The 26,059-nt window shown below is 42.9% G+C and overlaps 1 protein-coding gene across 1 annotated transcript in view; it reads right to left on the minus strand.

Moving 5' to 3' along the window:
* Nucleotides 1-26,059, minus strand: part of LOC142157804 (uncharacterized) — a 74,098-nt gene that overhangs the window by 46,117 nt on the left and 1,922 nt on the right. Inside the window, exon 2 of the mRNA XM_075211338.1 lies at nt 10,020-10,817. Within this exon, the coding sequence (XP_075067439.1) occupies nt 10,020-10,817 (798 nt within the window). The remainder of the gene's footprint in view (nt 1-10,019; nt 10,818-26,059) is intronic.

Genomic DNA, 26,059 nt, shown 5'->3' on the forward strand with positions numbered 1-26,059 from the left:
TTTGGGATTAAAAGCTGCTGACAAAAGAGGAAAAAAATCAGATTGGTAAGTATTTTGGGGTTTATTATTTTTAATGTATGTGATATGAATGAGGGTGTTTAGTGTCTTTATTGGGGTTTTATTACTTTTATTAAAAGTGTGTGGTTGTAAACAAGGTGTTGTGGTTTTGTAAACATTTTGTGTTGTGGTACTACAGGTCTCAGCCTGCCATGGGTGTCAGGGCATGTTGGCACTTGTGGTTCTCCAAGTGCCAGCTTGCCTTGGCTGCCATGGGTATGCCCACTCATTTTTTTCGGCAGACCCCACTCCCTAGGGAATCCAGTCCAGAGCTTAACAGCCTGAGGTTGGTTGTCATTATGGCAGGGGTACCCCTGCCACGTGTCCCCCAGCTATAGTGCCACCCACCCCAGGCTGGTTTGCCTAGTGCTGGTTGAGCAAAAATTGGGGGGACCCCGCACAAATTTTTCCCGATTTTCACGCAACCAGTAGGCTGGCAGCACTAGGGTTAATATTGGCCAGACAGGGGGACCTCAGGCATTTTTTTTATTTAAAACCTTTATCTGTTTTTAAACTTTTGACAGCCGCAGGGACCTGCGGCTATATAGTCAGACAGTGTAACAGTGCTGTGTTTACTAATCACGCTGCTAGCAAGCTGTGTGGTGTCTATGTTGTCTAAAGACAGGAGGGTTTGCACAACACGGGAGAGTTAGCTAAACTCGGTAGTGTTTGCAATAGAAGCAAATCGCCAGTGATGAACAGCGTTGCTTTAAATCTCTGAAAAAAATCGGAGCTTGATACATTTACCCCCTGGTCTTTTTAAAACTCCCTACATTAACTCGATTGGCTAAGTACCTGTCAGCCTGTCTATTTAAAGGACCTGTCTCCTTACTATGGTTGCCAGATCTTCAGGTCTCTTTACTTGTTACGACGTCTCCTCCTCTGATCCTGTTTATTGCTGTTTATTGTATACCTGTATCACCTCCGCAGTCAAGTCGCTGCCATTACTCTGCAGATCGTTGCGCATCTCCTCTGATCCTGCTCCAGGGCTTCCAGTTCATCAGGACCTCAATGCATCAGCATCCTGCAGACTATTGCCCTCTTCTATAATCCTGAACTTGCACTTACCTTTTGGACCCGCCTCCAGCACTCTGACATATCCTTACTGCAACCAATATCTCCTGATCCTCCATCTAGTCTTATTCATTGCCCTCTAGAGGACTGGGACCTGCGGTTAGAGAGCTGCTAAGCTCATATTACCTTGCAGGTAATCCCTGGTGAAACCCTCTCTTTCCGTTAGACTCCACACCTCTCTGGGGATAGTATCCACCTGAGCAGACTTCGAGGCCCATCCTGACTCTTATTTTGTGACATCTTGTCATAGACAGCAGTTACATACCCTCTGATGGCAGTGGGAGCTGATACTACATTATCTTGAGGAACTTAACAATGACCTTCTTGCTCTTTTCAAAGTGTCCCAAGTTGTTTTCTGCAGCTGGCACAAATTTTTGCAACTTTTGCCATTTCAGAAAATAATTTACACATCCATTATAAAACAGTGCTCAATCCCTTCTTATTAGAAGTATGATTACCCCTTTTTAAATGGGTGGAAACAATAAAGGTATCTGTCACGTTCCTCTATTTTTATTCTTCTTTACTTCTCTAAACCAATTAGACACCAACCACTGCAAACACAGCTCTACACCAATTTAAATTAAATACTACAGCAGGCTCGCACTGGGCTGTCTGGGAGTTTGGGAAATAATTCCCATGAGATTCTTCTGTGGGGTGAGTGGAGCATGTGCTGAGCTCTGATTGGAGGAGCTCCTCTGACCCGTGGAGATCAGCAGCAGCCTCATGGGTTATGCCTTTTCTTCTCTGTCTGGCCGGATGACTGAGGCTTCTTCTTGTGAGTACAATGTTTCTCCCGGTCTGCTGGGTCTCTCCCTCCCAGCACCCCTTCTCCAAGCTGCTATTCCTCCCTGGTCCCACCACACATTCTCCCAGTCTGATTCTCTACTGTAATTAAACACTCCATTTTTTACAATCTGATACAAATGGTCCAGGATCAGGTTAGGTTTGAGTGGGTTTAAATTAGTGACCAAGGGTCTTTTCTTCACTAATTAAAGGCCATACAAACCTACCTTTTCCCTGTAAAAGGAGGTCCTGTTTAAAACAATTGAAGTGTCTTTCCACGTAGAGTATTTTTACACTTAAGTTTACACACCTGCGCAGAAGTGGGAGCAGGCGCTGTCTTTAAAATTTTGTCGCCAAACACACCTGAAGAGGAACAAGCATTCCTCTAATGAAGTGAACTGGAAAAAATATTGTTTTGTTGATTTTCTCAGATGTGTAGTGCTTCAATAAATACAATTTTCACGAATCATTCATAAACTGCAAGCTCTTGTAAAAGATGATCCCATCATGATCCCTAAATAAAACTTTGGGGATTTAATAACAACACTATGAACAATTTTTTAGATGTTTTTCAAAAATGTAGGAATTTGGCTTTTTGAGAAAATAAAAATTCTGATTTTAAAAAAATGTTTCCATTTTTAATTTTTATTGGAACATGATGCTGTATTATATATTCTATGAAAGCCCATACAAAGAGGTTTTCAAATGAGACCATTTCCAACTCTCTAGCTCAATCAGGTGAGCTACAAATGCAATTTAAATAAATGTTAGAAGCAGGTTTTTTGTTAAAAAAAAAATGCAACTTTGAAGGAGTAGAACTTCAAAACTAGTACACAGGGACGGATTGGGAACTTAAAGTGGCCCTGGAAAAAATTCTTGAAGTGGCCTCGTGTGGGCGGGACCAAATCAACTGTAGGTGGGCCTACACAAAAGTAGGTGGGATTTAGAACTACTAGAATATGGTTGTAGTTACATTTAGGAAAACCTAGATGTGATGATTTAATAAACATTGGGTCATTACTAAGGCAATGCAGGGGAAAGACTGCCTGTCCTGTGTTATACAAATACATGAATCCTTTTGCATTATCTGCGACTGGTTTATACCTCTGTGTTCAAACTTGTTTATTGCCTACCAACACATCCTTCCAATATTCCTTTCATAGAAACATATTTTACTTTGTTTAATAAGTTTATCTATTATGAAACATGTTGGCACAATCATATCTGATCAGTTTGCAAGAGTAGCATATGAGCACCTCACGCACTGATGCATCTTCCCCTGACATCATGCGCTGCAAACTACCAGTAAAATGTGGTGATATACTAAATGCAAAGGAGGCAGGATTAATGAACATATGGCCAGCCCCCATTGCACTGATAATATCAAGTGATCTGAGAATGGGATCAGTGCAAAGTAAAAGGCAGGAATGGAAACCACTAAAGTATGACCAAGCTGGAATAAGGCTCCTGGGGGGGAGGGGGGGGGCTGGAGCACTTAAAACAGGGGGGTTATCATATTGGATACATTTTAGACAAATACACAAGCAAAGCTGTGTGCACTACTGTTAGTTGCACGCAGCTCTGCCTTCATGTGAAGTTGGACATACCTCCCGACCTCCCCGCCCCCCTGCCATCAAATCCATACATTACATAGCCATATTTCCCCCTGCCATCACACACACACACACATTATATAGCCATATGCCCCCATGCGCTCACACATTACATTTAGAGGCCCCCCTACACAAACATTACATTACTTTTAGAGGCCCCCTACACAAATATTAATTACATTTACACACACAAACACACACACACTCACTTAACTTCCAGCCGCGCTTCTCAGCACACATATGACGGCACCTGTCATGTGGTGTGCGTCCCATGTGACCTCTGCAGCCACACATAGAGTGAGGTATCGCATTCGCAGCTACTAGGGGGAAGGTGGCTGGTCCCGGGGAAGGGTCAGCCACCAACTATACTACGGGGTCAGCATCTCGGACTGGTTGGGGTTGCTCCCTCCCCTACCCCCCCCCCCCCCACCCCCACCCATTCAGCATAGTTTCCGGTTGCCAGGACTAAGCAGATCCGGGCGCCCAGTGATTCAAAGAAAAAAAGTTAATGGACAAAAAAACGAAAAAAAAAAAAACCAGCCTATGGACGGCCTCATTAGGCCATTGGCCTACCGGGAAAATTCCCTGTAAGGTCTATGGCCAATCCGCCCCTGCTAGTACACATATCAGCCTAAGGGTTTTGTTTACACCCATGACAACATTTATTATACCAAATTTAATTGAAATTAGAAAACGTACAGTAGAATTTTTTCTAAAATTGTGGTGATTTGATGTGGAATGACCCTACTTTGATATCTTGAGTGACACTAGTATTATGTTATAACACGATTTTATTTTGAGGTCTGCAGATCAGAGTTATTCAGCATGAGACCTCAGATATTAACTAACCGAAATAATGGACAAACATCAACTAAACAATATTTCTCCGGTGGGGATATTTCCCCACTGTTCCACGGTTTGGAACAGTGTCACAGTAAAACATTAACCAGCTGATTGCCAGTCTATCTCATGCCCCTAACCCCTTTAAGAACTATACTCTATTCTAACTTAACTAACCTCTACCTGACCTAATTAAACACTAATGTCCTATGATAACTACCAACTAACTTAACCAACGTTCTAACAATACTAACCTATGTTATATTAACATACTGATTTATCTCTACTATACATGCTTAGTAAAATAAACTATATACACAGCCATCTCAAGATATTCCTTCACAGACATGAACAAAGAGAAAATTTAAAAAAAAGCAATGTGTGTGTCTAAGTTACATTTAGCCAACCTAAAATAGTGCAGTAAAAGATATGCGTTGTCCACCAGAGTATACTACAATATACCTTGTAGTGCATAAGAAATGATTTTCCTTTTAGTGGAGACCCTTTATACTAAACTCACAACTTTATAACTATTTTTCTTTTTTTTATGATGACTGTTGACCTTTTTAATTTACCCCATATAATTATACAAGTTAACCCGTGCATGATACTCATGCATTCTAGTCAAATCAAGCTACTTAAGGTGTTAAAAAGGTTCTTGTCGTGCATTTGGGGCTAGGCCAGGCCTCCTCAGGGGAAGAGCGTTACTTCCCGACGTAAGCACCCTTTTTTAACGTGGTTTTGTCCACATGTCACCACCTCATCATTTTTCTCCATCACCTCATCCTTATCGCCACATCTATCCAGATGTCTATCCAGACACAGGGATCTCTCTCAGCGGTCCTGAGTATCACACTCCTCTCGATCTGTCACCCCCGGCAACCACCAACCACTCCCCACTGTCACCCCCGGCAACCCCCAACCACTCCCAACTGTCACTTCTCCTTCAAGAAATATTTTTTTTTTTAAAAATCTTTATAAACACTTTTAACAATTAACAAATTAAATTAACAAATTAAAAACATCTTAGTATACCAAATTTCAGACCTTTCTGAGTTTTTTTTTTTCCACACACACTAAGAATTTAGTAGGTCAGTGTATAACTTCGCCCAGCAGGTGGCGCTGCAGCTTGGTTTTTTATTTTCCCCACACACAGACACACGCCACTAGGCTTTTATATAGTAGATTATTATTAATCATATTATAGTCTCTTAGGCAATGGCGTGCTATAAATGAGCTCAATTCGCCAAAACAAAGCAATTCTACATTTACAAAGGTAGAAGATGTATTGCTTTTATAATGAGTGGAATTATAGACCCCTTTTTGTTTATTGAAAGAAACATGTAAATGAACTCCATATTTATATGTGGCTTTAGATAACTCTAAAGGTTGCAAAGCATGCAATTTTTATTTTATTTTAACACACATACACATTATATATATATATATATATATATATATATACACACACACACACACACACACACACACACACATATACACCCCCACACACATACACAATGTACAATGTTTTTTAACTAAGTCTCAGACATTTTACAGGTGCCGGGTCCTCGCATTACCCCCTTATTAGCACGTGATTCACATTGCCCCCTTGGTGACGTCCTTCACAATGCTGGGTTATGCTGCCAGCTTTTATAGCAAGCTTGCCGAAAATCTTCTCTGTAAGTATTTTACATTTTCACGTTGCTATCATTGTTGTCAGTGTTTCTGTAATAGCTGTTACTTTTACCAAGGCTCCATCTACATTCTTAGCTATTGGGAACAGCAACCCTTTATGTCAGGTCAAACTCCTCACCTCCAACCCTGGAAGGCCACTGCAGCTTGACGCCTCATGCCTTACAGCGGAGCTACCCTGAGCTCTTTACTGCAGCCCTTACTATCACCTAAGTCGGGACATTCTGCAGTAGGGTCTATGTTGGGTTTACTGGGGTCAGTCAAAAAGAACTTCCCACCACATGATCGGCCGGAGACAACATCATCTGCGCTGCTAGGGAACTTGATCTTTCCAGAGGCAAAGAGCTGGCTGGTTCCTGAAGATTTAGCAGCTTGAGTCTTTTCCTCTGGAGTGGCTGATGCTGTGGTGGTTGGTGATGGTTGTTGTCTAGCATCTGTGGTCTTTTCCTCTGGGCTGGGTTGAGCAGGTGTAGATCCTGAAGGCAGTTTGGCTCCAAGTAATGGACTTGAAAAAACGCAATCACAATTCCACCCCCAACATCGTTGCCCAAGATCACAGTGGTTGAGAGGCCATCCATAACGGCAACATCTCGCACCTCCTGACCATCTCCCCACTTCAGATACACCCTTGTAGAGGCACTTCCTTTTCCAGTCCATGTACCACAGTAAGTTTGGCAGTGCAACCGTGCAATACTGCGGCAGCATCAATAAAATGGGGACTCACTACAGTGATTGATGCCCCTGAGACTCTAAGTCCTTCTCCCTGCAGGGGTCCCAAAGGCTGCAAGATCCTCTGCATGTTTTTTGGGGTCTTTTGGACAAGTTACTCTTCCCTCCAAGTCACCTTGAATCACGTCACACTCTGTTGGGTTGGAAGGAAACAGTTTCTACTTCGCCAGTTAAGCAAGCCAGCTGGGCCCCAGGACTTGGATTAGAGGCCCGAGTCTGATGTTCTGGAGCTGTGGGACAGTTCATCCTCAGGTGACCGGTTTTCCCACCGCTGTAGCATTTCTTCTTCAGCCTGGGCTCCCCTGGTCTCTGATAACTCAGAATGATGTGGATGGAACAGGATGAGATGCTGGCTGGCAAGAGGTACCCAGATGGTTGGATACTTGATTTTGAGGTGAGAAGAGGGGTGTCCCCCTGATTGTACAGTCCTCTGGGGTTGGCTGTTAACTGGCTGTTTTGCCAGTGTGGCCTAACAGCCACATATTGATCCGCCAACTTGACGGCTTCTTCCACTGTGGCTGGCTTCCTGTACAGCAATAATTTTTTCTGCTCCGATGTGCACCAGTGGTGAACATGCTCTTTGCACATTAAGATTATTACCCATTCCCATGGTCTGGGCTCCAGTTCCATACACCCACATCCTGGCAGACTCCCGCAGCAGGATAGCAAATTCCTCTCGGGTGGTGTGGAGGTTCTTGGCAAAGTCCCGGAACTTTTGTCTATAGTTCACTGGGGTAATAGTGTACCCTCTAAGGAAGGAACTTTTTACTATACCATAGTTCACACAGTCTACTCAGGGCACTCCATGGTAGGCCTCCCCTGCAGGTTCTTGCATTGTGGGCACCAAATACTTCATTCATTCTACCCTGGATAGAGCGTGTAGTCTGCAGGTAATTTCAAATATTTGCAAATGCTCGTCAATGTTACCAATATTGTCCTCAAGTTTAGGGCAATGTAAAGATGCACTGCTGGTTTCTTTTCCTCTTGGCACCATGCCTCGATGACCTTTGCCCGCTCTACTGCAGTTGCTTTGTCCCCTAAGGCCGCCAATTGGATCATTAGTTTGAATGCCCTGCTCTCATCATTGGACAGGGGCTGGTTCTGATCGTATTGTCCGTTGAGAAGATGACGCTTTTCTCTGGGGGTCTGGTTCACCTGGTTTTCAACTGGGCAGTTGCCTTGGTCATTACTGCCATCAGTTTCCTCCACTGGGGGAACCATGCTGTAGATGTCATTTTATCAGTGCCACTCTCATCTCCTCCCTGTTTGGTGAATGCCCGATATCAATTCCTTTGACACTGCACAGAGTCTCAAGTTCCGCCCTGGACATGTTGGCTTTTGCAGACATCCTGAGAATTCTCCTGGCTGCAGTTAATCCTCTCCTGACTGGTGCATGAAAAGCTGCCTGGGGTTATCCCACCACTTGCCAACAGGAATTTGTGATAGGATGGACCTATGCCCCCCTGTCATGTTGCTGTAGAGCAGCTGGGCTTGGCTACGTTCCCTAGCAGCGCAGATGATGTTATCTCCAGCCAATCTGATTTTGTGGGGATAATCTCTTTTTGACTGACCCTAGTAATCCCAACATAGACCTCCCTGCAGAGTGTCCCAATTTAGACGTTAGTGAGGGCTGCAGTAAAGAGTTCAGGACAGCTCAGCTCTCTGATCCCTCGCTGGAAGGCATGAGGCACCAAGCTGCAGCGCCTTCCAGGCCTTTTACAATGGCCGGAGCTGCAGGGTAGTGGGCAGAGTGTTGTTATTAGATGCTGGGTCTCAACGTAAGAACAGTCAGATAATGAATTTGTTTGGTCTAATCTGTAAGAATTACAGCAGATAAGTAGGCGTCAAAAGAGGATCTTGAAACAGTGAAGTTTTATTAGCTCAAGTAGTACTTACAAGGACAGTTACACGCTAGTTTGAGGTACTAGCAATCTTCCAGAAGATACAAGATGGAATACTACATTACATGGTAAAACATGGCTTTTTTATACAGTTTTGCAGCTCTACCCTTGCAGAAGGTAATTCAAACTCCTGCCCCTTTAACCAATCCAGGCTGATTCATGCAGTCTGTACATTATTCAGCATGGAGGGTTTAACACCTTTTTACAGTGCTGCTAGTGGCACCACAATGTCTGAGATATTTAACATCAGGATGTGATATATTCTCTAAGCTTAGAGTTAATGCAGATTTAAACTTTAACAAAATTTACATCAATCTGTGATTTTCCAACTCACTTACTATTCTATTATTTAGACAGGTTCTAAGAATCAGGATGAAAAGCTACATAGGGAAGAAAGGTAACAGCCCCCTGCTGTGTAATTAAGCTAAACAAGTGTTGTTCACGCACATAAAAATAATTCATTAGAATGGGATCCTTTACTCAGACAGTTGCAGAAACACATTTCCTTCAAAATCTCATAACAAATCAATATATGTCCAATATGAATATAAATGCATTTACACTCCCAGCGCTTAACCTTTACATCGCTGCACGACGGTTACTAACCCGCACCACATCGCCCATACATTAAATATTCATATATAAATTAATATACATTCCCTTGGTGCCGAGTACTAACACTCCCTGTGCCAGTGGACATTTCAAGATGATTCCATATTTTAATTTGACCTATTAATTGCTGGGTGTTATTGCTTTGGGAGAGAACAGGCAGCATCTAATTGGTGCGCCATTTGATTCTGTTACATTTATCCTTTAATTGTCAGAGAAGAACATTTCAAGATTGACCCCGGTCACACCATACACCATTAACTTACATTCCTATTACATTTTTCAAACAGCCACTTCTAAATTACCATACTGCCACTTCAAAATTTCCACTTTGAGCACTATGTATGACAAACCCCCAACTACTTTTAGAATGTAGAAAATGGCTTTCAAGCTGAATTACAATTATTGTTTACAGGGCTTAGTAACCCTACACCTTTTGCTTCTAAGTGTTTGGATACATTTTATGTGCTGTCTAGGACCAAAGGTTATGGTTTAATTCTGCCTATGCTTTAGTTTCATGATTGATTCCGGCTTGGAGCATAGGAAATCACATAATGATTCAATTGACGATAACTGGGCACTCACCCATGGCCCTTCTCAAGTGCATACTACCATTTTGATTTGATCGTAAAGTGTAGCCTGTAAAGGAGTAATACAATTGCTAATCACTGATTCAATAGAGGAAATATATCTCATCATTACAATAGTGAACCCTTACCTGTATACTGCCTTCAAGAACTGAGCATGCTGCAATGCTTGTGCTGGATTTAGTTCCACATTCAGGATCATTTGTATGTGTCTCTCTTTTATTTGAAATACAGGCCGGTATATATTTTGTGCAGTTTAATTCATTGTCATTTTTTTTAAATTGAGAAGGTTGTGAGAGAGACTTCCCATGAACCTGACAAAGAGCAGTAGCAAAATGTTTTCTTGCAACAACAGATGAACAGGGCTCTAGAGTAGTATTAATAGAGTTGGTGAATGTTTCTCTATTATTTTTCATATTTGTGAGTTTGTTTACCAAATTGCTTGTTTCTGTTTTTCCTTTAGCTTTCAAAATCTGACTAAATGAAGCTCTGGTATTTTTAACTTGAAATTTGGTAGAGTTCACTGGCATGATATGTTTCAATTTAAAGTCAGGTGTATTATATTTTTTGAGAGTATGTGGAATGACCACATTTGTACTTCCTGCAGCAAGTGTCAAATTATTTTGACCAACTTTTACAACTTTTTTCTGAAACACTGGCACATATCTTTGTATTTTTCCTATATGAAGCAGAGATGGGTAGGAACTCTGAGATCCAAGTGGAGGTGGAAATGATGTCATGGGTTCTATAGACAATGATGGTAGATGATTTGTTGAATGCAAATTTCCAAGAGCGAGTTCCCATGACTTTTCTCTCTCACACACCATCTTTTGGCTTGTTTCTGTACTGTTCCTTAAGTGGTTTGAATCTTGGTAAATGGATCTGAAGTGCAATTCTGTTGTCAAGTTAACTAAGTTTTGGTTATCGACCTAGGGATGTAAAATTCTCAATTTTATTTCAAGGTTTTATTTAACTTAATACATTTAAGTTAATTTGATTAGTGATATTCTATACTTAATAGATAGGGGCATTTGCTCCAAAATATACATGTAAAAGTCAATTGCTGTTATGATATCCATTATTTGAAAGCATATTATACAGAAAGTTCCATAAACCATAAAGACTAAATAAATAATTGCCGCTTATGGTAATTATATTATACACAGACATAATTACGGAGCATTTTCTCCTACAGTAACTGTAAGGAGAGCTGCTAAATAATTTAATAGGAAAGGAAACAAATACCAGGGGAAATTTATGCAAAGACAGATAATTTTGAATTGCATTTTAGTATGCCAATGAATGCAATTGTATGCAATTCGTGTCTAAATGCAAATGACACAATTCCCTACAACTTAAGAGGTGGAACAGTGTGTAGTAGGGTTGGACTAAAGTAGCCCATATTTGAATACAATCGAAGCTACGCACAAGTTCTGTTCTCTTTTTAAAACTTACGTGCATATTAGGGCACATTTTAACACATAATGCATTACGTACTTATTTATATGTGCTTATTGTACTTTGAATAAAATGTTTTCCATGACCAATTGTGAGATGGTTTACATGGCATGATGGTTTACATGGTTCAGTTGCCCTGGTGCAACTCGAGACGCCCGTTTCCTTCCCCTCCCCTTCTCCGGTGGCCCTCATAAAATCTCCCCAGAACAACAAACAATTTACACCCCCCTGCACTCCTGTTATACCATGAATATTTTCAGACTGCAGCAATGTAGGACAATACGCCTTGCCATGCACTTGTTTTTCTTCTTTTTCTGTATAAATATTGTTGATATTATGGCTTTGTTTCACTTGAGTGACTCCTTCCCCCCGTGTGTGGGGGTTCCCCATGTATTTCCCCTTATTTGACCCTCCTTCTCCTTTTGTCTTTCTGTACCCGCATTTACTTTTGAAAAAGTTTCAATGAAAATCATTGACGTAAAAAAAATGTGTTCCATGAGTCTGGGATGCCTTTATTGTTGCTTAATAAAATTATACTACATGATTAACTTTTTTTTTAAATTATTTTTAAAAGATTTTTATTAAAGTTTCCAAAGAAAAAAGTATACATTCACAGTTCAATTGTCACATAAAAGCATCAGGCATGTTAAACAAATATACAGAAAACCAAAAAAACAAAGACAGAGGTACAATACAGACTAAAGGAAAGAAGCATGAGGGAGATGTCACCGGAAGCTGCCCTGTATGGTGAATCAATGGGACAAACAGAGGGCCCTTTACATGGTCGTCAAAGTTCAAGGAGAAGAAACATGATCCCTAATGGGACCTAGAGGGCGAGGCAGATATATGAGTAGCATAATAATCACATCAGGTAAACCACTTCATCAGAGGGGAAGATGCCGAGGTAGAATACTGGAAGCCAACAGTGCAGCGCAATAGCCACTCTAGTGATCATTAAAATATGGACCGCAACATACCGTTGGTAAGTCGGAAAATTAGGTGGGTATAGTTGGAGAAGGGCCAGAGATGGTTGGGATGCGATAGGTTACTTGTCGAAATAGTTCAAATACTTTATCCCACAGAGGTTTAATTTTGGGTCAGGTCCAGAAAATGTGGAAGAGGGATGCAAATTCCCCGCACTTTCTCCAACAGTTCTGAGATACTGTGGGCCAAATTTTATGCAATTCAATTGGGGTGTAATATAATCTATGAATAATTTTAATGAGCATTGCCGAGTGATTGATGCATCTCAACATCTTATATACATTTTTGAAAATGTGATCCCAGTCCTCATCTGCCAGGGAGACCAAGGTCAGATTCCCATGGCACTTGAACTTGCAAATTACATTGATCGCCTCTGTCAGGAGACATTGATACCAAGTGGATATACCCCCCAGCATCAGAATGTGAGTAAATCAGGAGCTTCGCTAGCGCCAGGTGGGAGGGAAAGGGGTTGCAGTGGGAACGAGCAGGACTGCTGTGACTGGAATCAATGGTGCACCTGGATGTATTTGTAGAAATCAGAGGTCGGGTTTTAATAGAGAGGAGAACGGTACCAAAAACGCCATGCTCAAAAATGTCTAAAACCCTAGTGACTCCCCAGGATATCCAAAGATCCAGTCGGAGGTCTGGAATTAAAGATGCCACCATAAGGAGAAAAAGGAGAGGAGGGCAGAGAAATATCCTGAACCACCTGCCCCAGCTCGCTAGGCAATCCCTAACCCTATGTAGGATAGATATTGTGTCTGGCCTAGACTTCCCTTCCAACCAAAGCAAGTCCTCCAACAGAAGCGAGGATTCTACGTGGGCTTCTATAGAGATCTATGGCTTGCGAGGGTGGGGAGCCATCCACCCCTTAAGTTGATCAAGCCTTGCGGCTTGCTGATGGAGTTCCAGGTCATGGGCTGCAAGGCCACCTCTAAATTTAGGACGAAACAGATGTTACAGACCCATCCTATGACACCTGCCTCTTCCAACAAACAGCAAGGCACTTGCATAGAACTTATTGAATATTTGATGAGGAACCACAACTGGTATGGATCTGAACGAGCTGTAATGTGATGCAGGAGTGTGGTATAGTTGCATTCTATGAGGTCCTTAGGATGGGAAGGGATATGTATTCCCAAGTATTTAAGAGATGAGGGGCACCAGTGAAATTTGTGAGTGGACTGCCTACCTTGCGGAAGCTGCTGATTTGGTAGAATTTACTTTGTAGTAGGAAGCCTCAGAATATGCCCGGAGAACTTCCTCTCAGGCTCAGTCAGGAATAGAAGGGCATTGTCTGCGAATAAGCAAACCTCATGATGCAGATCCCCAATCTGGGTGCCAGTGATAGTGGAGGTTGTTCAGCTCCATGCGCTAGGGGCTTCATTGCGAGCACTAATACAAGAACTCTAGCTGAGGGGCAGCTATATAAGTTGTGAATCGCCTGCAGGAAGAAACCACAAAATCCAAACCTGGCAAGGACGGCCTTCAGGTAATCCCAATCAATCCCATTGAATAATTTTTCAGAGTCCAATGACAGCAACAGCAGAGGCTGAGCCCTAGGCATGTGGATTGACGATATATTAAGAACCCAGAGTGTGTTATCTGGGGCTCCCCTGTCCAACACAAAACCAACTTGGTCTTGGTTCATTAGGCTCAACAGGATGGAATTTAGCCTGTTGGCAATCAACTTGGCAAATAGTTTAACATCAGTATTTAAGAGAGTAATTGGTCTGTGGTCTTTGGCAATGGGCTGGGTCCTTGCCAGGCTTGGGGATGGTGAATATTCCAGCCTCCTGCATCACTTGTTGTGACAGGATGGACCGCCTATGCCACCCTGTATGTTGGGTTGCTGTGGACTGGTTGGGCTTGCCTTGCCACCATCCCCTTTTCGTTGTAGCAAATGCGCCTTTTAACCGCAGTAGGAGGAGCTTAAGCTGCTACCACCACTGGACTCCTTAGCCACACTTGTTAAAAGGGGTTGAAAGCACTGGGCTGAGCTCTGTTGGAGGCCCGCTGTAGAGAACATATATCGGAAGGTAGGAGATATCAGAAAGTAGGAGAAAAAAAGGAGTTGTGCACTGGGGAAAAGAACATATCATTTCATTCTCCCAGGTGCTTTGCTCTCCAAACATTATACAGATCGAAATCAGCAAGCAGCTGAGCAAACTTATGGGGCAGGGAATGCAGCAGAAGGGGCCATTTTTATCAGCTACCTTCTTATCCAATTTAAAAGGACACCCCACCCTAATCAAAATAGCCACACCATTTAGTTTAAAGGGGCCACATGCCACATAGGAGGTGGGGTAACATTTATTATGGATTTGAGGAGGGGAATGGAGGGAGATGTGGGTCTCCTGAATGGTAATATATTTAAGAGCTAAACTACACTTATTGTGGGAATTCAGGCCTTTAGTATTTATGGACAGAAACTGAACCATGGCTAAGCCTGGAGTAATTGAGAAACAACCTTGAGTAAAACCTGAGGAGTGGAATAGGAGCACCTATGATAGTCTATAGGGGACCAGGACTGGGGAAATTCAGGGAAAGAAGCAGGGGAAAAACAAAAATAGTTTCCATGTGGAATCTAAGGCTTTTGTCACAGGGGCATGTGCTATATCATATTTCACATTGGACCAGCTAGAATGCAATGGTAAAAAGTATTGAGTGGGCTGTGTGATCAGTCATACAGCAATGTTGGTCAGAGGCTTGTTGTCTTGTGTTAGCTGTGTAGATGGTGGTAATAGGGTAACCTAGGAATATTAAGATGCTGGTTAAGGAATATTATAAGCTTGTCTGAAGAGGTGGGTTTTCAGAGAACGCTTAAAGGTTTGAAGACTACAGGAAAGTCTTACTCTGCAAGGGAGGGAATTACACAAAGTGGGTGCAGTAACCTGTAGTCCTGTAAACAGGAATAGGAGGATGTGATGAGAATGGAAGAGAGAGGCAGATCTTGTGCAGAACGGTGGTGTCGAGTTCGGATATATTTTGAGACAAGTGAGGAGATGTATGTAGGTGCAATTTTGTTGATGGCCTTCCATGTTAATAGAAGAATTTTGTACTGGATTTGTTGAAATACAGGCAACCAATGTAGACACTGACAGAGTGGCTCAGCAGAGGAAGAACGATTTGCAAGTAAAATCAATCTAGCCGCAGCGTGCAAAATAGATTGTAGGGATTCAAGTCTGATTTTGGGAAGACAAGTAAGGAAGGAATTGGAATAGTCGATGCGGGAGATGATCAGCGCATGAATTAAGGTTTTTCCAGTGTCTTGTGTGACATATATGCGTATTCTGGAAATGTTCTTTAGATGTATGTAACAAGATTTAAATATAGACTCAATGTGGGGAATAAATGATAGTTGTGAGTCAAGGATTACACCTAGGCAGCGAGCTTGCGGGGTGGGATTTATGGTCATGTTATCAACAGAAATAGAAATGTCAGGCAGGAAGCTTCTGTTTTTGGGTGGGAATATTATTAATTCAGTTTTTGAAAGATTGAGCTTAAGTTGGCAAGAAGATATCAAAGATGAAATGGCAGAAAGACAGTCAGTAACGCGAGCTAACACAGATGGTGAAAGATTGAGAGAGGATAGATAGATTTGTGCATCATCAGCATAGAGATGATACTGAGATCCAAAGGTGCTTATTAGTTTTCCAAGAGAAGTGGTCTAGATAAAGAATAGGAGAGGACCTAGGACAGAGCAACTGATAAAGGAAGCGGAGCAGAGGTGGATACAGAGGAATTTACACTGAAAGAGCGATTAGATAGGTAGGATGAGAACCAGGATAGGACAGTGCCTTCAAGACCTAGGGATTGTATCGTTTGTATGAAGAGAGAGTGGTAAACAGTGTCAAATGCAGCAGATAGATCCAAGAGAATTAGAAGAGAGTAATGGCCTTCAGTTTTTGCTGTGATCAAATCATTGACAACTTTGGTCAGAGCAGTCTCTGTGGAGTGTTGAGAGCGAAAGCCTGACTGAAGAGAATCCAGTAGGTTGTTTGCTGTAAGAAAGTGTGTGAGGCGAGTGTAGGCTTCTCGAGAAGCTTGGAGGGGCATGGGAGCTGAGAGATGAGGCGGTAATTTGAGAGAGTGTTTGGGTCAGAATTTTGTTTTTTTTAAAATAGTATTCACTGCATGCTTGAATAGTGATGGAAAAATACCAGTAGAGAGAGAAAGATTACAGATTTTAGTTAGAGGTGGAATGAGCACAGGAGAAACATTTGCATACAGGCATTGCTATAAATATGAAAAGAGTGAACAAGACAAACTATAACAGGCAGCGAGCACCATACCTGTCTCCTTAAGGCATGCGAAATCAAAATGGAACAAACCAGGTGATTATGTGCCTCAGAGGAGAGGGGAAGGGCAATGCAAGCCAGGGACCTGCCTGAGTAAGGCAATGTACTAAGTTAGAAAAACAGTTTGTAGCAACCACAAACAGGAAGAGAGCATACTATCGTCCATTAAGGGTGGCTCTTAGCAGAAGAAGAAGGGTAGAAGGCCTCATCATTCCTCGAACCTGGGCAACAGAGTGCACAGAAAACTCTTCAAGAGAGATACTCCATTCTTGAAGGATAGAGAAACCTTTTTCTGTGGTGAGGATTGCAACATGAATCCCTTTCGTATGGACAAGAAATTTAGTAGAGAATCCCCAGAGGTAAGGGATGTTCGCCACACGTAGAGATGTGGTAATTTGGTAGAACAAGCAATGTTTGGCAAGTGTAGCAGCTGAGATATCTAGGAACAGCTGAAGTTTGCCCAGAACCTCCTGGCCTGGGGAGGAAAGTAGGGCTGCCCGAAGAATCTGTTCTTTGATACGGAATAAATGGACCCTAAGTAAAGTGTCCTTGGGTGCCAAATCAGGAGCTTGGCAAGATTTAGGCAGCCGGTGGATCCTATTGATATTAAAGGCTGAGTCTGAGGCATCCAGCAGCAACTTGTGAAATAGGTTCGTGGCATAAGCATATAAGTCCACATTTGAAACAGAGTCCAGGATACCTTGTATCTTAATGTTATAACGATGAGACGGGTCCTCCAGGTCCGTGAGCCTATCCTTGACAGCTGAAACCCATTCCTGTAACAAGTTGTGGGCCGCGATGAGATCATTATGCAAGGAGATCAGCTCCTCCATTTTGGTCTCAAGATAGTCCATTTAAACACCAATCTCCACCAAGTCTGATTTAATTTCTTTAACTGTCGCCCACAACTCAAATGTGAAATCAGACTTCAAGGCAGTCAGCAGAGATTGTATAGATCTGAGAGTAACAGGGATGTCTATGGCGAGCAATAGAGGCTTGGGGGACTGTTTACCAGATTTGGAGGTCGCGTGAGTGATAGCTTGTAAGGATGTTGAGGCCACTCCAAAGAAATTTGTGACTAAAACATCTTAACAGCTGATTTACTAAACTTTGCAAACCTGTGTTGTAATGTATTTTTTCCAAACATTATTTTTAAATGGAATGTGCCCAAGACATATTCAACACTGGTGACAGACTAAACAGTTTTCAGAATGTAGCATATAGTTCTAAAGACAATAAAATGTATTTGCCATATTTATGATAACTAACATATACTCTGCTTTAATCTATTAAACATGTGTGATTAATTGAAAAAGGGCCGTAGTGGGTGCAGGAGCAGAGGAAGATGCGTATCGTAACTTAGACTCACCTTCTCAGGCCCTGGGAGGTTGAGGGGGTGATCATCATATTGAGGATGGCAACCAGTCCTGTGCCAACCTCCATGTGTTGTTCATTCTGACAGTCTTGTTGGACCTTAAACTCCTGGAGCCTGATTCATCAAGGCACGCATTCTGAGCACAACCCCACGCTCAGTATTACACAGACGCATTTAGGCTTTGCATGCGCCCGAATTTATTAAGCCACAGATCTCAAGATCCGTGCCCTGTTGAGAGCTACTCTGTTCAGCCTTACTACACAGGACGCTGCATGTAGATATGTAGTTGTCAGTGCCTCTGGGTCTGGCAGTAATACAGCTACCAGCTTTATGCAGTTTGAAAAAAAGAATGTGAAAAATAAGATGCGTGGGGTCCCGCCTCCTAATGATATTAACCCTTGTGGTGCCAGCCTAGTGCTGCTAGTCACAAAATCAGGGAGGAAAAAAAGTGTGAGGTCCCCCTGATTTCACGAAAACCAGCACCAGGCAACCCAGCCGTGGATGGTGGACCTATAATAGGGAATCTGCAGCAAGGGTTCCCCCTGTCATAATGATAAACCAGCCCCAGGCTGTTCAGCTTACCTCCAAGTGAGGAACACGGAGAGAAATAGCCTGCTCAACAGGAATACTCCACCAGACAACCACCCTGCAAAAAGTAAACCAATACTTCCTTTTATCACCAAATACAGCAAGGATGCAAAGAAAGTTGAACAGATTTTCAAAAAGCATTGGGATTTTCTGCTGGGAGACAAAGATCTTAAAAACATCTTACCCCCTAAACCGCAATTTGTCTACAGAAGATCAGACAATCTTAAGACTAGACTGGTGAATAGCACTATTGCCCCAGGAAAAAAGAAGGAAGGATGCACCTGGCTGAAAGAGACGACAAAAGGATTTTATTTTTGCTACAGGTGTATAGCTTGCAAAAAAAGCAAGTCTATCAGCACAAAACCAATTACCTCCTACACTTCAAAAAGTACTGGGGAAGAGTTCCTCATAAAAGAAAAACTTACCTGTGACACGGCAGGATTAGTGTATCTCTTAGAATGTCCCTGCGGCATGCAATATGTAGGGAGGACGATTAGGAAACTCTCTACAAGAATTGCAGAACATCAAAGAAATATAAGGAATGAACTCAAGATGCATAGCGCGTCCCTGAACATTTCTCCAATCACCACCAGCATGATCATACCCTTCTGAAATTTCTAGGTATACACAAAGTAGAAAAACCATGGAGAGGGGGAGACTATATATAAAGAAAATTTCACAAGAAGAAGCAAAATACATCTACACCCTGAAGACACTTACACCTAGTGGTCTTAATATTGATTTTGATTTAAACACCTTTAACTATTTCTCATAATTTAAACCACATTGCGCTTTTCATTCATACTACCTTGTCTCAGAAATACATATACGAAGTGTCCATTACTTAAGCCCAGTGGAGACTACAGCGGAGGATAGGGGTGTGATTTTACAACTGCCACTCAATATCCTGACCAATCACGGAACGTATATGGTAAGACAAGGACTATATCTAGGTACCATTCACCTCATCCTTCACTTAATCACTGATTACCTATCCCTGAAGAAGCCCCTCCGGGGTAAAACGCGTAGGTTCTGTATTTGTTATTTACCTTTTTCAATCGATATCCACTTTATAGCGTCCGACTCTGCTTTGTGGCGCTTCCACACCGCGGCTGCTTATACACATGCGCCAAGGATTTGATTCACCCGCCAGCTGTTCACATAGACTTCGGGCGGGCTCATTCATTGTGCGGCTTCAGATTGAGAGGACCACCGTAGGACCGGGATATCCAGTTTGTTTCCCCCTACAGGGTAAGTGCACTGCCCTTTCCTCTATCTAGGACTCTTACTTCAGACTTTGGACTTTCCGTTTAAGAGCTTTTGTATAGAAGCCAACAGTCCGGTTCACTGACTTATTATATACAGCAGATTTTTAAAGGACTTTGTATACAGCCTTTATTATCTGCTCACTGCACATTCACCCTATGTCTGATGGACTTTTAGTGGACATTTTATCCATTATACTCAATACTAGTCCGGTTCACGGACTTCTTTGGACACACAGCTGTTTCCTGCTTGTTAACAAGTGTTTCTCTGACGGAGATTATTATTTTCGAACTGCCTCATATTCAGCTGTTTACAGAATTACACTATCATCTGACGGTACCACTCTACGAGAACAACAAAGTTCAAGCCGTGGGTGAGAACCTTCAGTGATACATTTGCATACTTTTTTACACTCGGCCAGTACAGCCCATAGACTATCCCTGCAACACATTTGCGGGACTCAGACTGTACGGCTTCAGGTGCTTTACTCTAGCCGGCTGGCTTACATTACATTAGTCACTGGATCTAGTAACAGACCGGCGGCTCTGGTTATCATGTATGACTTTTCCATTTTAAATATGCAAGACTATTTTTCTGTTTGATACACTGTTTCAGACCTTTGAATAAGATTGGTCTCTCCTTATTGAATAAACACGAGTATGCCGGCTGGCCTACCCGTTTACAAATATTACCGTCTTCACTGTTTGGCTCTTCATATCCTCCAATCCCCTCCCCCTCTTTCCCTTTCCCTACCCCCGCCAGGGTGACCATTGTATTGTTTTCTCCTAAGGGGTTGGGACCGTTCCCCTACACACTTACCCCTTGGCTGCTTACATACATTTCTCTCTGGGAAGCGCAGAAATTCCAATTTTGAGTATATATCTGTTGTCTTCATCTGTAATTAAACCAATCTTGTAAGATTTTAATCCATAATGCTTTAGCCCATAAAAAAAACCATAATATTCCCAGGTCCTGTAACTGCTCAAAAAAAATATCATCCAAGGTCCTAGAGATGTCCATTAAAAATATATATATATATTGCAAAGGTAGTTAAAAGAAGTCTTCTTTCCTAATTTCTTTAAATTTAAATAATTCACAGGAATCACCTTTGGCAAAATAAAAAAAATCATAAACAAGACGACGTTAAACTATGATCCTCTATGGAGGATCAACCCACACACCACAAAATATTAACAGACGAAAGATCTACTTGGTGATAATTGCAGAAGCTCCTGAAGATGTAGAAGCGTTACTTCAACCAGTCCAGAATGAGCTTCCTTGGAAACATATTTCTGCACAGGACATAGAAATGGAACCGGAGAAGCTCTACTATGTTTTCCAATGGCCAGTGTACATAGGAATCAAGGCAATCCAGCTACAGTTGTTAAAATTACATATAGGAAAATAGTTCTGAACTGTCGTTCCACTTAAACAGATATAATATACTAGATGAACAAATATAAGACATATAGCAAAGATAATACTTATATTTAAAGATGTTGGTCCACATACATTCTTCTCTTTAGTCTCCAAAGAGTATAATAAAAGGAATAAAAAAAATTATAATTTGTTAAGTCAGAAAATGGGAGTGGATAAAATTATCCAGTGGAGAGAAAGAGCTGTATATTCCGAATGAAACCTTCACCAGCCCAATGTGTGTCCAAATATGGATAAAACGTGTTTAATGGATCATCACTTCGCCTGGTGAAATAGTCATTTCTCCACAGGTTGAAAGTCTCCCCCTAGGGGGTCCTACTTACAAGATACTTTCTTTAATCCTGGCACATCAAAAATGGGCTTTATTCCTCCTTAGTGTCACAACAAACACCATATAAACAAAAGATATAGGAGAAAAGATCTAAGATAGTAAGTATAAATCTTTTAATAAATAAGATATATAGCATAGGTACTCCTACCAGAGTGAGGAAGACAATTAGATGGTAAATACGTGCAGGTAGGAATTCTTGTCCACAGAATGACACACTGAACACCGACGCGTTCGATCCTAATGCTTGGATCTTTTTCAAGGTAGTGTGTCAAGTCTCCAAATGTGTCCTTATATAGTTATGCCTAGTCACGTGATTGGGTCCCAATATATAAACTAATCCATATATAAAAATAATCATTACGACAATAATAGTGAGACATATCTCAATTCCATATGTAAGAAAACAACAGAAATCGGAGCCGTCTAGAGGTACAGTTTAAATCGTGTAGACAGAGTCAAGCCTCGTTCTGGAACATCAACAATGATGATGCTGCCACACAGTATAAAGACACGCCCCACCAGTAAACGCCTCCGAAATGGTTATGCAACATTCCATATTATGATCATAGCATAGTGGTTTTGCCAAAACGGATAGATATATTCAATCAAGGTAAGTATTAGGACAATCCTATATGAAACTATAAATATCTCTCATTATAATAGTTACAAATAATCACGTCGTTGGAGGTCAGTGATGTCACTGACCGCTGGGATTCCTATATAAGGAGGACTCTGGCACCATTAAGGTACCAGAGTATTAGGTCCACCACAGCGCCAGCGCTTCTACCAGTTCCAGTCTACATGACTTGCTACCCCACTCCTGTTACAATTGGCTTGACTTCCCTGTTAGGACCTTGGTTTGGCTCTTGACTTCTCCCATGGATCCTCATTTGTGTTTCCTGACCGGCTCTGACCTTTGGCTTTCCTGACCACTCTCTGAATTCTGATTCGGTACTGCATACCAGCCTGGCATGACCTAGGATTGTCTGACCTCGCTTCTTTCACCCACCTGTTTCTCCAGTGACTGACTTAGAGGATATGCACCTGTAAGTCTAACGCAATGAAGCCCATACCTCCTTGCAGAAGACCGGGGGCATGTTAAACTATGCGCAGTTTGTTCAGTGGTGCTAAGCATTGGTAAACAGGCTCCATTCACTATTACAGCTTAGTTTCGAGACACAGTCTACCCTGTTTCCGCTTGGTGTTGTCTTGGAGTTCCTTATGCAGACAAGCATGTATAGGAACTTCGGGGACTGTGGTAGAGGATGTAGGAGCAACTGAAAACAGTGGTAGAAAACCAAAAATGGTTTGCAGATCAGTAGATATAGGACAGATAACTATTCTGAGTGGGCAATAAAGTGTGGCTCTCCACACGCAACGTTGCCATGAAGATGCCCTAATTTAATTTGGAGCCTAAGTACACCAGTCCATACCCAATCAGTGGAAAGATAAATCCACTACTGCTACCACCTTCTAGATCCACCCAAGGTTTTACGTTTCCCAGTCCCTTCCCTTTTCCAAGTCAAAGGATGGATTAAGGAACATTAAGTAAATAGAGGAATTGAGATGACAAATCCTGTATGTTATAATCAGGTTAGGTAAACTAGAATTAGTAAATATAACATACAGGATTTGTCATCTCAATTCCACTATTTACTTACTGTTGGGTTAATGATTTTATAAGAGAATAACACATACAACCAAATTTATTCCAGTTATTTAGGATAGAATGTTTTATTGACATCTCCTTGCAAACAGATCCGTCTTCATTACACTTTGTTTTAAACTTACCTTTATTCTGATGAAAAGTTATACAGCATGTTACTAATATCGGATATCCAGTGTCTCTATGATGTTTTCTTAATACAATACAATACATGACACGAGACGGTCTGCAATGGGCGAAAACATTAACTATTTACAGTTACCATGGTACCCGCCCGAGATGACGTATAACAGTGGGCGGCTCCTGTACCATAAATAGCCTATTGAAGCGCTGGATCGGGTTGCCTTGAGAAAGCTTAGCAGAGTGAAACGCGCATCGGCGTTACTCGTGCTGCTTTTTTCCTCTGCTTTATATATCACTATAAATTTCCTTATTCTGGGATGTTGTGGGGTTCTATAGGGTTAGGAGTCTGCAGTTTCTGACACTTCAGGGGAGCTACGAGAATTAGACTCTCTCACGATAGCAGGGCAGACATAATTACTGTTCATTCATCCAGCAATACGAGGCTTCTTTAAACGATCAGGAGTTTTGTTCTTATACAATCTACATGTTGAACATCTGAACATGATAGTCTCATTCTAGATATCAGTCTGGTTACAACAAATTAAGCAACTTATATGATTAGCTAAAATATCCTAATTCACTTGTTCCGTGTATAAGACTCTATAACGATAGCAATAGAGATTAAGTAGCTACTTATATACGTAGCATATTTTGGCTTCCTACTCCATGATCAGGAGCATTGCTCTTGTATAAACCAAAGTGGTGAACATCTTAAAAACGTCAGTTTCACCCTACACGTGAACCTGTCCACAAGAAGTACAGAAACTCCCCTATTAGTAGGAACCTACCAAGCCATTTGATCATAGATTACCAATGTTATTAGTCTTGATAGTAGTGTTCCTATTAGGATGTGAATCACTAATTATATTCTAGTGGATACCTTCCCAGATATGACTATTTGTTAGCAGACTTTCACCCTAACCCAGTGGTTCCCAAACTTTTGCAGTTTGCGGCACCCTTAGAGTCTCCAAATTTTTTCAAGGCACCCCTCCAAAATAATTATTGAGCAGTCCTGTTTTAGAAGTAGTTGTAATAATTGTAATAAGTATTTAGGTCAGGACAGAAATACTTATTTAGTTGTATGCAAAAATGCCCCCTCTGCATCCAGACACTCTGCCCTCAGGCACTCTGCCCCCTCTGCATCCAGACACACTGCCCCCTCTGCATCCAGACACACTGCCCTCTCACACTGCCCCCTCTGTCACGCTGTCCCCCCTCCTCTTCCCTCTCTCACAATGTCCCCTCCTCTGCCCTCTCACACGCTGTCCCCTCCTCTGCCCTCTCACGCTGTGTCCCCCTCCACTGCCCCTCTCACGCTGTATCCCCCTCCTCTGCCCCGCTGTGCCTCTCCTCTGCCCCACTGTGCCCCTCCTCTGCTCTCTGTCCCCCTTCCTCTGCTCTCTGTCCCCCTTCCTCTGCTCTCTGTCCCCCTTCCTCTGCTCTCTGTCCCCCTTCCTCTGCCCTGCTGTCACCATCCTCTGCTCTCTGTCCCCTTCCTCTGCCCCGCTGTCAACATCCTCTGCTCTCCTCCTCTGTCCCGCTGTCACCATCCTCTGTCCCCCTCCTCTGTCCCGCTGTCACCACCCTCTGTCCCACTGTCACCATCCTCTGCTTTCCTCCTCTGTCCCGCTGTCACCAGCCTGTCACCAACCTCTGTCCCGCTGTCACCATCCTCTGCTCTCCTCCTCTGTCCCGCTGTCACCATCCTCTGCTCTCCTCCTCTGTCCCGCTGTCACCATCCTGTCACCAACCTCTGTCCCGCTGTCACCATCCTCCGCTCTCCTCCTCTGTCCCGCTGTCACCATCCTGTCACCAACCTCTGTCCCGCTATCACCATCCTCTGCTCTCCTCCTCTGTCCTGCTGTCACCATCCTGTCACCAACCTCTGTCCCGCTGTCACCATCCTCTGCCCGCTGTCACCATCCTGTCACCAACCTCTGTCCCGCTGTCACCATCCTCTGCTCTCCTTCTCTGTCCCGCTGTCACCATCCTCTGTCCCCCTCCTCTGTCCCACTGTCACCATCCTCTGCTCTCCTCCTCTGTCCCGCTGTCACCATCCTCTGTCCCCCTCCTCTGTCCCACTGTCACCATCCTCTGCTCTCCTCCTCTGTCCCGCTGTCACCATCCTGTCACCAACCTCTGTCCCGCTGTCACCATCCTCTGCTCTCCTCCTCTGTCCCGCTGTCACCATCCTGTCACCAACCTCTGTCCCGTTGTCACCATCCTCCGCTCTCCTCCTCTGTCCCGCTGTCACCATCCTGTCACCAACCTCTGTCCTGCTGTCACCATCCTCTGCTCTCCTCCTCTGTCCCACTGTCACCATCCTCCGCTCTCCTCCTCTGTCCCGCTGTCACCATCCTGTCACCAACCTCTGTCCCGCTATCACCATCCTCTGCTCTCCTCCTCTGTCCCGCTGTCACCATCCTGTCACCAACCTCTGTCCCGCTGTCACCATCCTCTGCCCGCTGTCACCATCCTGTCACCAACCTCTGTCCCGCTGTCACCATCCTCTGCTCTCCTTCTCTGTCCCGCTGTCACCATCCTCTGTCCCCCTCCCACCATCCTCTGTCCCCCTCCTCTGCCACGATTCCTCTCACTCTGCCCCGTGCCAGGCGCCAGCCATAAAAAACAAACAAACACAG

This window comes from Mixophyes fleayi, chromosome 5, assembly GCF_038048845.1.
Source record: "Mixophyes fleayi isolate aMixFle1 chromosome 5, aMixFle1.hap1, whole genome shotgun sequence".
Classification (NCBI taxonomy): domain Eukaryota; kingdom Metazoa; phylum Chordata; class Amphibia; order Anura; family Limnodynastidae; genus Mixophyes; species Mixophyes fleayi.